At 35.3% G+C, this 14,493-nt stretch overlaps 1 protein-coding gene across 1 annotated transcript in view; it reads left to right on the forward strand.

The window, feature by feature from the left end:
- The window catches only part of FAM117B (family with sequence similarity 117 member B), a 140,764-nt gene that overhangs the window by 50,295 nt on the left and 75,976 nt on the right, over positions 1 to 14,493 (forward strand). Inside the window, exon 3 of the mRNA XM_044669408.1 lies at positions 4,820 to 4,971. Within this exon, the coding sequence (XP_044525343.1) occupies positions 4,820 to 4,971 (152 nt within the window). The remainder of the gene's footprint in view (positions 1 to 4,819; positions 4,972 to 14,493) is intronic.

The raw sequence follows: 14,493 nt of genomic DNA on the forward strand, positions 1-14,493 counted from the left end.
CTCTCTCTCTCTCTCTCTCTCTCTCTCAATATTTCTCTTTCTCTCTTTCTTTCTCCTTTACCTTCTTCTTTAGAATCAATACTGTGTATTGGTTCCAAGACAAAAGAGTGGTAAGTGCTAGGCAATGGGGGTTAAGTTACTTACCCAGGATCACATAGCTAGGAAGTATCTGAGACTAGATTTGAACCCCCAGGTCTTCCGTCTCTATGCCTGGCTCTTTTTTCATTGAGCTTACCTAGCTGCCTCCTCCCCTCTCTGCCTTTGTGACCTTTTCCTCTCATTGGCTGGTTCTTCTCTGAGACTTTTAAAGGATGACATCCAGATTAGCCATATCTTCATTCTTCTTCAAGCTGCCCCTCCTGACTGAGCTTTCTCTGCCTGGCCCCCATGAGGTAACACCCCCATCCATTTACCAGGCTAATCAAGATTCCTCTGTATTATTATTATTATTATTATTATTATTATTATTATTATTATTTAAAACCCTTACCTTCCATCTTGGAGTCAATCCTGTGTATTGGCTCCAAGGCAGAAGAGTGGTAAGGATAGGCACAGCTAGGAAGTTTCTGAGGCCTGATTTGAACCTAGGACCTTCTTTCTCTCTAGGCCTGGTTCTCAATCCACTGAGCTACCCAGCTGCCCCCTCCTGTATTTTTTAATGTAGATTTCTTTAACTTTGGGCTTAATAGTTTCATTTGGGGATTTCCTGAACTCACTTCCTTCTTTGTTAACTTTTCTTTAATATGCAAGTCTTTTAAAAAAACATTAAATAATTCAGCTGATACTCTGAATGCACTGTATCTAGTCAGCAGCTGACTTTAGAGATGCATATTTTTAAAACTTCTTGAAATGTATATGTCTCTGTAAACTTGTTACATTCTTTTAAAAAATCCATCTTCTGCTTTATACATTTTGCTAAATTTTGTGGAGGAGAACTCCTGGATCCAAGATTTAGGTTTCCTAAATTTGTACATATGACATCCCAATTTCTCTTGTCATTTGTTATCTTAAGAGAAGTGTTCTGTGATGCTCATAGATATATGCAGGATTTCCCTCTCTTTTTTAACTATAATGTATTTTAGTTGAATATTGAATTTTTTTGCATCAAAATCCATGTTCGTTTTTTTCAATTTATTGTTCGAGATTTTTAAAAATAACTTTGGAAACATTTTTTGAAGTGATTCATGAAATGCAGTGTTTATAATTTTTTGTTTCCTGGTATTTTTTGTTTTTTATATAACCAAAATATTTCTCAGCTATTCTTCCTTAAAGCCATCGCATATAACAGGAAAAAAAATTTTTTAAAGAAAAGGAAGAAAATCCAGGAAATAAAATTAAAACATCAAAAAAGTCTGCTACTTTATATCAGCCTTTCCCCCTACCCTGCCCTTTCTTTTATTGCTATTCTTAGCATTTCCAGAAAAAAGTGGGGAGATTGGGCGTTTTTTTAATGTAGTATTGTTTTTAATTTTCTCAAGCTTCTCCCTAAGCAGTTAGTGTTTCTCTAATTATTTAGGTCTCTGTTTTGACAAGAACTGTTTAATAAAACACTAAGATTAATATAATGCCCGGGTGAATCTTAGGAGATTCATTCCCAAGAATTTTGTAGTTATTTTGAATGGAACTTCTCTTTTAAGCTCCTCCTGCTGGATTCTTAAAAAAGAATTACATAATGATGTATGAAAATGTATTTTATATCCTGCAATTTGGCTAAAGTTATTATTTCAGTCAACTCCCTAGGAAGAATCCTAGAGTACACCTAAATTTACTACCATATTATCTGCCAAAAGTGATTTCTTTTTCTCTTTGCTTATGCTTATTCCCTCAATTTCCGTTTCTTGTCTTACTGCTATGTCTTTTCATCTCTGTCACTGTGTTAAATAGTAGTAGTGTATAGATGAGCATATCTTTGCTTTATCCTCAATTTTATTGGAAAGGCTTTTAACTTTTCTGCATTACATGCTCTTAAATTTAGATAAATACTAGTTAAGAACTCATTTATTTCTCTTAGTTCTAGAATTTTTAATGTAAATATTGGATTGGGGGGAGTTTAAGCCTCTATGGATAAAGTCATTTGTTTTATTTATCTTATTAACATACATTATATTTATAGTCTTGTAGACCTAACTGGTATAAATACAATCTGATCATGGTGTATAGTCTTTTTAATATTTCATTTTAGCTTGCTAATACTTTTAACATTTTTTCATCATGTTCACTAGGGACTTTGGTCTGTATTTGTTTGTTCTTTCCTTTCTTTTTTTGCTTTGTCTTGTTCTTTAAATTTAAATGGTTTTTGCCCACTGAGAACTTTGCAGGGCATTTCACATTGTTTCTTTTTCTATTTGAATTTCTTTTGATACTTTGAATGTTTCAGGTACACTGTAACATTTTTGAGAGTATTCAGTAATTTTTAATCCTCATTTTTATTTTGATGGATTTTTATTAGTTTGTAGTTTAAAATCTTTTAATTTTGTTTTGAGATGTGAGAAAGGAGTTTGGTTTCTTAGGTACCTTTTAAGTTATTTTTATTTTAATTCTTTGCATTTAAGTTCTTTTACATGTTCAACTGTGTCTTGATTTCTTACATTTAACTGATACTTTTATTATCTTTTGTTCTTCTCTCCTTCATCATACTCCATAATATTCATGTATACTTCCACACATAAGTGGTTCACCTTTGATTAGTTTTTCCTCATTGCTTTTTGGGGTAAATTTTAAATTTCTTGGGAGATTTTCTAGTGGTTTATTTGGAAATTATGTATCCTATCACTTTGCCACCTTCAAAATGAAGCCAGCTCCCTTTGTTTTGTTTCTACCACTAACCAGTTAGGCAAGTCATTTAATTTCCTTGCAGAGCAATTTGTAATGTAAAATGAAGATATTTTATGGTTCCCTCCACTTCGCATTCTCTCTGTCTCCCTGTCTCTGTCTCTCTGTGTCTGTCCCCCTCCAACCCCATTGTCCCACCACCGAGTTTGCTTTCAAAACTACATAAATTATAGGGCAACTGGCTCATTGGTTTAGAACCTATCATGTAGCAGATGAAACAGATTTTTATCAAAATAAAACCTAAATAGAAGATTGAACCTGTGACTATCTACCACTAGTCCAGACAATTCAGAATATATAGCAACATAGCATTTTTTAAAAATATTCATTGAAATGTTAATCCTGCATATAGAAGATGACAAGAAATTTATAGGAAAGCACCTAGATATCGTGCAGACTTTCTTTACCTTCTGTAGGGAAATTGGTCATTCATCTGAGGTTTCCCCATTTCCTTTTTGGATTTACTATTATAAACAAAGCCCTGGACATGTATATGATGGCCGTAGAGACTAAAAAGTCTAAAAGCATGCTCAGTGTATAAACCTTTGTGGACCTCCCACCTCCTATGTTTACTTCATTGTACATCAATTCATATAGAGCTTTCCAAGGTTTATCACATGCATCATTTCCTAAAGCATAGCAATATTCCATTATAGTAATATACTACCAGTTTATTTAGTCATCCCCTGTTGTTGGATATATATCTTGTTTCCAGTTCTTGGGTTTTACGAAAAAGTACTTATGTGATAATGTGTATCTTTCTCTCACACATACACCTTTTTCTTTTTCTTTTTTTTTTTTAAATGATGGTTTCCTTGGTGTATAAGTCCAAGGAAGTGACCATTATAAAGGGTTAAAAAATCATTCATGGGGGCAACTGGGTAGCTGAGTGGATTGAGAAACAGGAGGTCCTAGGTTCAAATGAGGCTTCAGACATTACCTAGCTATGTGACCTTGGGCAAGTCACTTAATCCCCATTGCCTAGCCCTTAGCACTCTTCTGCCTTGAAACCAATATCTAGTATTGATTCTAAGATGGAAGGTAGGAGTTTAAAAAAAAATCATACAAATCATTCAAAGAGTTTGAACATTTAATAATTGTATTTGCATACTTCCAAATTACTTTCCAAAGTGGTTTTAACATTTCAGAGCTCCAAGATCCAGAAGAACATTCTACACAGAGACAGATACACTGTGGTACAATTGAACATAACAGACTTCTTTACTAGCAGCAGTGCAAGGATCCAGAGCAAGGCTGAGGGACTTATGAGAAAGAAAACTAGCTACATTCAGAGGAAGAACTGTGGGAGGAGAAATACAGAAGAAAAACAACTGCTTAAACACATGGGCTGATGGGGATATTATTGGGGATGTAGATACTAAGAGATAACTCTAGTCCAACTATCAATAATATGGAATTGGGTCTTGATCAATGATACATGTAAAACCCAGTGGAATTCTGCATCGGCTAAGGGGGGGTTAGGGAGGTTTGTGGGAGAGGGAAAGAACATGAAACATGTAACTATGGGAAAATATTCAAAATTTTAAAAAAATTAAAAAAAAATTTCATAGCTCCAAATTTGACTTTGACTGTTGCCATTTTTAGTCGTTTTTGTCCAATTTGTAAGGTTTGAGTTTAAGTACTCAAGGTTTCTTTTGATGCGCATTTCTCTCAGTGATTTGAATTCTTTTCTGTTTTTGATGAATACTTTGCAATTTTTTTTAATATTCTCTACTTGTTCTATTGGGAAATGTCTAGAATAATATTTTTTATTTCTTCATTTTTTTTTATAGAATAAAATTTTAACTCATTGGAACAAACCCAATTATAAACCCTTTAGTAGAGGAAAATATCAAAATCTTAGGTTCTTTTTGACTGTAAGCTAGGAAACTTATTTTTATGACGTCATGTGAAAGTATAATGATAAGATCTGTTTTATTCGTTTCTTTTATTAAGTGTGCTGAATAAATATCTGTTTTTAATTTAGGTGAAAAACCTCGGCCACCTTCATCAAGCCCTTCCAGCATTATTCGTAGAACTTCCTCATTGGATACCCTTGCTGCTCCATATCTTGCAGGACACTGGCCTCGTGATAACCATGGGCAGTCCGTTCCATGTATGAGGGACAAAGCTACACAGGTAAACTTAATATATGCTTTTATTTTGAGAGCTTTTTCATTTTTTCACCAAATATTTTCTCATAATACTTTTACTTAATTCTTTTCATGTTTATATAAAGATTTATTCCTTCCATCTATTGTTTTTTATGGAAGAACTCTTAAAATAATTCATTTTAGGGAAGGAATGACAAAATCCATGTAACTAATGTATTATAAATTAAATACAAAGGAAAAAAATCACACTTTAATTTTAAAAATAAAATCCTTTTTACTTGGAAATTCAACTATACAGAATTGATAAATTTAGGAACTTAATTTCCTGGAATCAAGAATCTTGAACATGAAAGTTGTGTCTGTGTTAAAAGAGGAGGATAACTACTGACAAACTATGGAGGTTGTATCCGGGTCACAATAACAAAGTTATTAGCAATTGCTTTTTTAAATCAAGTTTTATTTTGCTTTGGTTTTTTTATTTACCTAAGTCCTGACTCAATTCTGATTTCTTTTTCTCTTCCCTGCTCTCCACCCACTAGCTTTTCAGTTCTCTTCTTTGTGTTGTCTTCTTCCATTAGAATGTAAGTTCTTGAGAGCAAAGTGGGAAGCAGCACTCAACTTAGTGCCTGGCTCATCACCTAGTAAGCATGTAGTAAAATGTTTGTTGATTTTAATCTGCTTTTCTTAAAAGTTTCACCTGATGCACCAAGTGCTTTCTACTACAAGCCTAATCTCAGGCCTTTATGTTTGTGAAGAAAATTGTCCACAATCCATTTATGTTGTTTTTTTCTCTTGAGACTGAATGCCCCCATTTTTTACAACAAAATTTTTTTTAGCCCCTATCTTCTTTCTTAGAATCAATGTTTTATATTGCTTCTAAGGCAGAAGAGCTTTAAGTGCTAGGCAGTGGAAATTAAGTGACCTCCCCAGCTATGAAATGTCTGAAGCCAAATTTGAACCTAGGACTTCTGTTTCTAGGCCAGACTTTCTATCTACTGAGTCACCTAGCTGCCCTCTCTTAAAATAAATCTTTGTATGACATGACTTGGCAATTGGACCATCATAATATGAACAGTTTTCAAAAGTCCTACATACTGGACTGGACATATATGAGGGTGGTTAAAGACAGAAATATTTGTTTCAAAGTAGTAAAAAATTAAAATATGGATGCCCTATTCTTTGGAGCAAATTGTGATTTTTGTTGACTTAATGGAATAGGTGTGTTTTAAGAAATGATAAATATGTAGAAGAAACATGACTTATATGAAGTGGTTGTGTATTTTAAAATTTATATTGTGATAAGGAACTTCAGGGACAAGATGGAAAACAGCTTGAGTGACAGGATCTTCGGTTAAAGAACTTAGAATTTTTACCCAGGTGGCGTGAGCCAGGGCCAGGAGACAGTTGGGACCACCTCTATAAATACCCTTGGACTGCACCACTCAGGGTCTCAAATGGAGAAGGGAATTCTGGGAGGGTAGGCCATAGACCTGCAAATCCAGCATTCATACCTCAGTGCCATAAGAAGCTCATTCTGATACTAATAGAGCTGAGAGAGAATAACATCACAGCTGCTAAGAAGAACATCATTATCCTTCCCTGTCCTTTGGTTTGCATCTAGGCCATGTCAGACTGGGGATTGTGTGAGGGAGAAAAATCTCCAGCCCGATATCAACCTATTATCTATAAATTTAGATCACCTTAGCTTAATTAGACATAATATAGCATTCCTAAACCTCTATCCTGATTCCTTGTTCCTAACCTGTAAGATAAGCAATAAATCCTGTTACAGTTTAATCTAGCTGAAGATTTGTGCTCCTTTCCTGACTATTGACATCTACAGCTATTGGGAGAGGGATTTATCAAACCACAGTCAGATTATTAGTGTTATCCATTTAGTAAATCAATACCATCCCAAACCAACCTTTTATCATCAAACCCAACCCCAAGCCAAGGAGCTAGAGAAGTTGTTGATCATACATACTTTGGCTTGGGCACTGTTAAACAGGCGTAGGCTTGCCTAAGCTGAACTTCATAAGTCCTGGGGATTACCAGCACATTGGGTGATCTGCCAGACAACCTCATCTCTCACTTAGTCTAGATCCATCTATCACCTGAGGATCTTGAGCCAGCTTGGCAGGCTCAGAGTATAGAGCCTGTCAGCCCAAATAGATAGCACCTTTTATATCATCCCTTTTCTTTAACAATATTCACTATCTCCAAAAGTATAATATTTATAGAGATTTATTAATATTCAACTACAGAGCTAGAGAACACAGGGAACATTACCCACTCACTTCATGTGGAAGAGAGAGGGCGTGGCAGAGCAAACCCAAATTATATGCAGACCGCTTAAAGATGCACATATAAGAAAGGTAAAAGGAATTGTGGGTAATACAGAAAGGAAGTTTGGGTGATGTAGTTTTAGAGATTCAAGATAATTCTAACTATACATGGTATAGAATAAAGTAACCAGAACTAGGAGAACAGTGTATGCAATCAGTCTAATAACTAATGAAAATATCACTAAAAATGATTGAATTTACATAATTTGCAGTAACTAATCTTGATCCTAGAAGATAGGTAATGAAACATATTTCTGCTTCTTATTGCATATGCTATCAGCCAAAAGTTATTTGATTGCTTTTTTCTTTGTTAGAAGGGGGAATGTTCAATAATGGGGGACTACAGGATTGTGCTATGTAAAAGGCAAGAGGTCTCAATAAAATTCCTGTTGCTTTTCACCAATTTGCTTACTCTCTTTTCTGTTTTGTCTATACCTTTCCCAAAATGGAATACTCATAAATAAATCTAGTATTTCAGATATGGCCTAATAAAAAAGTACTGTGAGCTATTAATGTCTCCTTCGTTTGGAACACTTTCTCTTTTAATGTAGCTTAAAATGATAACATCAAAGTTAGTTTAGCTGCATTATTGTACTAATGACTTATTGAGGTTGTAGGCAACTACAATTTTTTTTAGATGTACTGCTGTGTAGCAGCATCATGTACTTGTGAAAATGATTTTTAAAAATCCAAGTGTAAGATTTGGCATTTATTGCTATTAAGTTTCATATTCTTACATTTAATGAAGCTTAGAGCTTGTTAAGATATTTTGGGCTCTTGATTTTATACAATATTATGTTACTCTAACTATCTTTCTTAGCTTTTTTATCTGTAAATTCAATAAGTCTAATATTTTTGTCTTTATGCATGTCATTAATAAAAATGTCCACTAGCACCAGGACTAAGGACAAATATTTGGAACATTTCTTTTGAACAATTTCTTTTGGAACTTTCTTTGGCTACTTTTTGGATCCAAGCATCTAGCTGGTCTCCTTGGGATCACTATGAAATCAAAGAACTCAAAGGGATCTATCTGGTTTCCTTCTTTAATAGTCTTTCTCCCTCCTTTTTCTCCATCTGTAAAATGGAGATAACTGCATGTACCTTCTGGGGATTTTCTTGACGATCACGTAAAATACTATATTTTGTAAACCTTAAAGTCCTTTTTATAAAGGCAAGCTATTATTATTACTACTCTGAAATTGATTATATTACTCCCACAATAGCTATTCCTAACCTTCTTCACTCTCCTCAAGCCTCTAAAACCACTTTTTCTTAACAATACCTTAACTTTGCAATTTTCCGAAATGACTGAGGACGTTCATACTATATGCTCCTCCATCTCTCTTACTGGACATCTCAAAACTCCTCAATATCATCTCTTGTTGATGCTTCTTTTATTCCACTCTCTGATAAGGTTCTATTCTTGTCAGAGCCTCTCCCTGTTCTTACACCCTTGATTCCATCTTCTACTTGTAGCATATTATCACTACAAACAAAAATTACCATAAAATTTTAATTGTCAGATATAATGGCCTTTTCTCAGTTATAATACCCCTTGACTCTTCTGCACCTTTCCTTCTGGATGAGCTCTCCTCTCTAGTTTTGTTATTATTGTTTCTGTTTATTTTGTCATTTTCACACTTAATTTTCATCTTATACATCTGAATGCTTTTTAGTCTCTCTTGCTGCATCTTCATTCATATTATATACCCTTCATTGTGTTTGTACCCAACAATCTGTGCTGGGCTGTTTTCTATCTCTTTATGTCTGATGACCTCATGAACTCCCCTCCTTTTCAAATATTATCTCCATTTAGGTTACTTTCATGTTAATCTACCCAGTCCTAGTCTCCCAGCTAAGCTTCAGTTGCGTGGTTACAATTGCCTATTGTACATTTCAAACCAAATGCCCTATAAGTATCTAAAACCTAATGTCTGTCACAGAATTCACTATCCCCCATCCCCAACCTAACCTTACAGCATTAATTGTTCACGGGTAGGCCAAGCCAATATAATAAAAATGACAACTCTACCTAAATAACATACTTCTTCAGTGTCATACTAATCAGACTACCAAAAGAATTAGTCTATAGAGCTGGAAAAAATAACAATTGACCTGGAAGAACAAAAAGTGAAGAATATCAAGGGAATCAATAATAAAAATATAAAGATGGCTACCAGATCTCAAACTGTACTATGAAGTTTTAATAATCAAAACAATCTTGCACTGGTTAAAAATAGAGTGGTAAATCAGTGTTTATAGATTAGGTACACAATAGGAAATAACACAGTAGGAAATAACCCTAAGTAATTTTGTATTTAATAAATATGAAGATCCAAACTTAAGGGATAAAAACTATTAGGAAAACTGAAAAGCAGTTTGCCAGAAACTAAATGTAGACTAATAACTCATACCATATGCCAAGATAGTCAAAATGGGTACATGATTTAGATTAAAGGATGATATCATGAAGAAATTAGAAGACCCAGTGGGGTCTGTTTCCCAAGTAGATCAGGGAAAAAGGAAAAGAACCTACATGTTCCAAAATATTTATAGTATCTCTCTCTTTGTGGTGGCAAAGAACTAGAAATTGAAAGAATGTACATCAAGTGGGGTATGGCTAAACAAAATTGTGGTATGTGAGTGTAATGGAATACTATTACAATGTAAGAAATAATGAGTAGATTAATTTTTTTAAAGCTTGGAAAGAACTACATGAGATAATGAAGAGTGAAACGAATAGAACCAAGAGCACAATATATATACAGCTACATATTGAATACTGGAAGAATAACTTAGGAATGTTCACTTCCAGGAAATGAACTGAGAAATGAAAAGACAAAAAATATAATCTATATATTTTGTCAGATGGTGCCTTCTGGGATATTGGGAGGGGGCTGAATGAATTAATTAAAAAAATTTTAAAATATTTGTTTATATTAAAAAACAAATTAGGAGAACATGTAATAATTTGCCTCAGATCTATGGATAAAGAGAAGAATTTATGACTAAACAAGATTAAGGTAGATAATTTTGATTGTTAGATAAAACTTTTGCACCCAGGAAAACCAGTATAGCCAAGATCAGAAGAAAAGCAGAAAACTGGGGATAAAATTTTATAGCAAGTTTTTCTAATAAAGGCCTCATGAACTCTCATATATAGAGAGAATTGAGTCAAATTTATAATAATTCAAGTCATTCCCCAATTGATAAATAAATCAGAAGATATGAACAGCCAATTTTCAGATGAAGAAATCAAAGTTATCAATACTAATAGAAAAAAATGTTCTGAATCACTATTGATTAGAGAAGTGCAAACTCATACCAAGTAGATTGGCTAATGTGACACTCTTTTGCCTTAGAGCCAATACACAATATTGACTCCAAAACAGAAGGTAAGGGTTTAAAAAAAAAAAAAATCTGTAGAGGTCAAAAAGAGTAAAAATTGAGAAGAGGCCTTTGATTTTGGCTTAATTCACTGGTGACTTTGGAGAAGGCAATCTTAACTGAATGTCGAAACTGGAAGGCCAGATTGCAGAGTAAGGAAATGAAGGTGAGTAGTATTAATGGCTTCCCAAGGAGTTTAGCTATCAAGGAGGAAAAAGACACAGGGCAGTTACTAGTGGGGATTGTGTGGTCTAGTCAGGATTTTTTAAGGATGGGGAAGATGATTTGCAATTTTGTCAATCTTTCAAAATTGTGGAAATTACATTTCTCTTTTTTTTTTCAGTTAAATTAAATTATTTCATTAAATTCAGTAAATAGTTAATTGCTATTCCAAGCTGAACCTAGTTTGCAAATTTAGGTAGCCTGTATTTTTTTGCTTGCAGATTCTCTGTCCTTATCTTTAGATCCTTTATCAATTGATAAATGGCTCTTGAATAAATTGGAATATTTCCTTTGATATTAGAAAAGAGGCCTTTATCAGAAAAACTTGCTGCAGTGACTTTTTCCTAGTCAATTCTTTCTCTCTTAATCTTAACCTCTGTTGGATTTGTTTGCAGAAAAACTTTCTAAGATTTATTTAATAATAAATAATTAAATGATCTTATTACTTATTTATGAAGTTTTCTCCTCTCCATAGATCTGGTAGTTTTTACCATAATTCTTTTCATTCCTAAATTTTTCACTTAATGATGATTGGTTATTTTGTTTGTTTTTTGTTTTGTTTTAATTTTTTTTAGACCTTTACCTTCCGTTTTAGAATCAATACTGTGTATTGGTTGCAAGGCAGAAGAGCAGTAAAAGCTAGGCCCTGGGGGTTAAGTGACTTGCCCAGGGTTACACAACTAGGAAGTCTCTGAGGCCAGATCTGAACCCAGGACCTCCTGTCTTTAGGCCTGGTTCTCAATCCATTGAGCCACCCAGATGCCCCCAGTGATGATTATTGCTAGTAGTAGTGCTAAATAATTCATTCTCTCCCTCCATCCTCTTCCTACTTGTTCAGGTGAGAAAGTTGGAAATAGTCATTGCTCTCCTTTGCTACTTGTTGATTCCTTCTCTCCTGCTATTATCATTTAGTAACCTCTCCTTTAGGTTCATGCATCTATCACCCAGTGAAAATCTTGACTGTTTTTTGCCTAAAGACCTTCAGAAAACTACACTTCCCTCTTACTGAGTTCAGGACTTGACTCAGTCTTTCTCTTCTCCTCAAATCTTACTCTTGGGAACTTCAACATATATTGATAATTCTCACAAGCACCCTGACCTCCCAGTTTCTCATTTCCCATGACCTACTATAAAATTTAAATTAATATCAATAACTCCAGTTCTTATTTTTCTATAGAGTTTTATTAATAATCACTTGAAGTAGAAAAAATAAAAAGGATAGAAGTATAAAGCCTAATTTTCTAACCTAATTGACCATGTATGTGGATTCTCCTGCCTGATTCCCAGCCAACCTCCTCAACCGTGTGCTGGGAAGGAGAGGGAGGGAACCATGCCAAAATTTATCCTCTGATGTCCCCCAACCCCAACATCCATTCATGCAACGTAAGTAGCAAATGGGATGCTGGGTAAGATGAGCTGGTTTGGATGAGTCTTGGGAAATAAATTCGATCTACATACTGCTCCTCCAATGTATCTCAGCTACACGTGTAGTTGTACCATTGATTTTTTTTCCGTTACCCCAAAATAGACCATATTAATGTTTGTGAACTCTGTAATTCCTTAATCTGAACACAATTTTATCTTCACCCCTTCTGCTGTCCAGTACTAAACCCTCCTTTTTGACTATACTGTGACCTGTAGTACTTAAACTCCTCTTTTTTCCTAGGCCATCTATCACCCCCTACAGTAACCAAAATTTTCATACTTTGCTCATCTGGGATTCCCTCCCCTCCTCTACCCTCTAACACATTGCTGATTATTCCCTATCAAGCATCAAATTTAGAGCATTCCCACTATCCACTTCCATTATTCCTCCACACATATTCCTGAATGAAGGTGGCAGAAATGATATGGCCATCCTGATTGGGTCCACTATAAATTTGTTGCATAACCTCAACTGGCCCTTCAACATCTATGGAGTAAGCAGTCCTTTTACCCTTCCCTAATTAGTTAACTATCCTTACCACCACAGCTTTCCCAAACCTTTTCATCTTACCTGATACCTCCTATGGTTGTTCCCCACCCTCTCCATCCCCCAAGTTGAGAACTTCGTCTCATTTTTTCCTGAAAAACTGAAACCATTGCCATGAACTCTACTTTCCTTCCTATTTCATCACCCAGATGTACTCAGCCACCATCTCTTCCTTCATTCCTGTCTCATGATTATGTATTTCTCTTTGCCAAGGCCAACATTTCTACATACATGGGTATAATCCCATTCTGTCTTCCTCAGCAGATTGTTCCTTCTAATATCCTCATACTCACACTTACCTTAAATCTTTCCCTCTCCACTCGCTACTTCCAAACTATTAATAAACATATCCATATGTCACTTATCCTAAAAAAACTTCAAATGATCCATATATCCCCATTAATATCTCTCTTGCTTTTTGTCCCTAAACTCTTAAGAAGTCTATATGTTAATGTACTATTGATGGAATTTGTGAGCTGATCCAATCATTCTAGTGAAAAATTTAGGAATATGCCCAAGGGGCTTTAAAACTTCGTACCCTTTGATTCAGCAATACCACTACTAGGTGTCTTATCCAAAAGACATCTTTATTTATTTATTTGGGTTGGTTCGTGTTTTTTTATAACCCTTACCTTCCAAGGCAGAAGAGTGGTAAGAGGTAGGCAATGGGGGTCAAGTGACTTGCCCAGGGTCTGTAATGCAGGTTGCAACAGAAGCTTTTGCTTTTGCAAATTCAACTGTAAGTAGCCCTGGCAGTTAGGTTTTAGAATGTTCAGAAAGGCAGTTGGAGCCTGAGGCTATAAATAGTGCTGAAGTTCCAACTGAAGGGATTTTGCCTTTTGGCTTCGGCATTGGCCTGTGCTTTGGTCTTTTTGGCATTTGGACCTAGCTGATTTCTCTGGACCTCTCCCTGATCTCTCCATTATATCCCTGTTATTTACCCTGAATTTCCCCTTGGGCCTTGGGAAGAAGGGTGGGCTTGGTGGTTGGACATCCTGGGTTTCGTTTCTGTAGGCAAGTAGGACATCCTAAATCAAGCCACCCCAATTTAGTGATTTAATAAATACTTCTACGTCAAAAGCAGTCAAACCTTCCTGACTGGGTGAGCTGGCCTCTTGCAATGTAACCCTCTCCTGTGACCCATCCCCCAGCACCAGCCTTCTCCCTAGCAACAGTTAGAAAACCTAAAGCCTCTTACCCTCTGATTATCCCAGACATTAATAAATCCCCTTTGTTATTTACACAAAAGCCTCTGGTGAATCATATTGAATATTAAAGCAAAGGCTGAAGAGGGAAGAAATTACTTTCTTTATTTCTTGAGGGACTCCTAGGCATCCATCTTGGGCAGGAAGTACCCAGCCTGAGACTTCCTCCAGACATCAGTTTCACTGGCAGGGAGGAGCCCTTTTGACTCCTCCCTCAAGGGACTTTAGAAATTAACAAGAGAAGCCCTCTAGCCAAATCTAAAACATTTCTGACTGGTCCTTTTGTATCATAGAAATATCTTCCCTGCCTGTAGAACCCAGTCTATTTCCTCCCTGTACCCTCTGTCTCTAGCCTCTGTGAATAAGCCTGTTTGAGCTGCCCTCCTGTATACTTCCATTCATTCCCTTACCTT

Source organism: Gracilinanus agilis, chromosome 3, assembly GCF_016433145.1.
Source record: "Gracilinanus agilis isolate LMUSP501 chromosome 3, AgileGrace, whole genome shotgun sequence".
NCBI lineage: Eukaryota > Metazoa > Chordata > Mammalia > Didelphimorphia > Didelphidae > Gracilinanus > Gracilinanus agilis.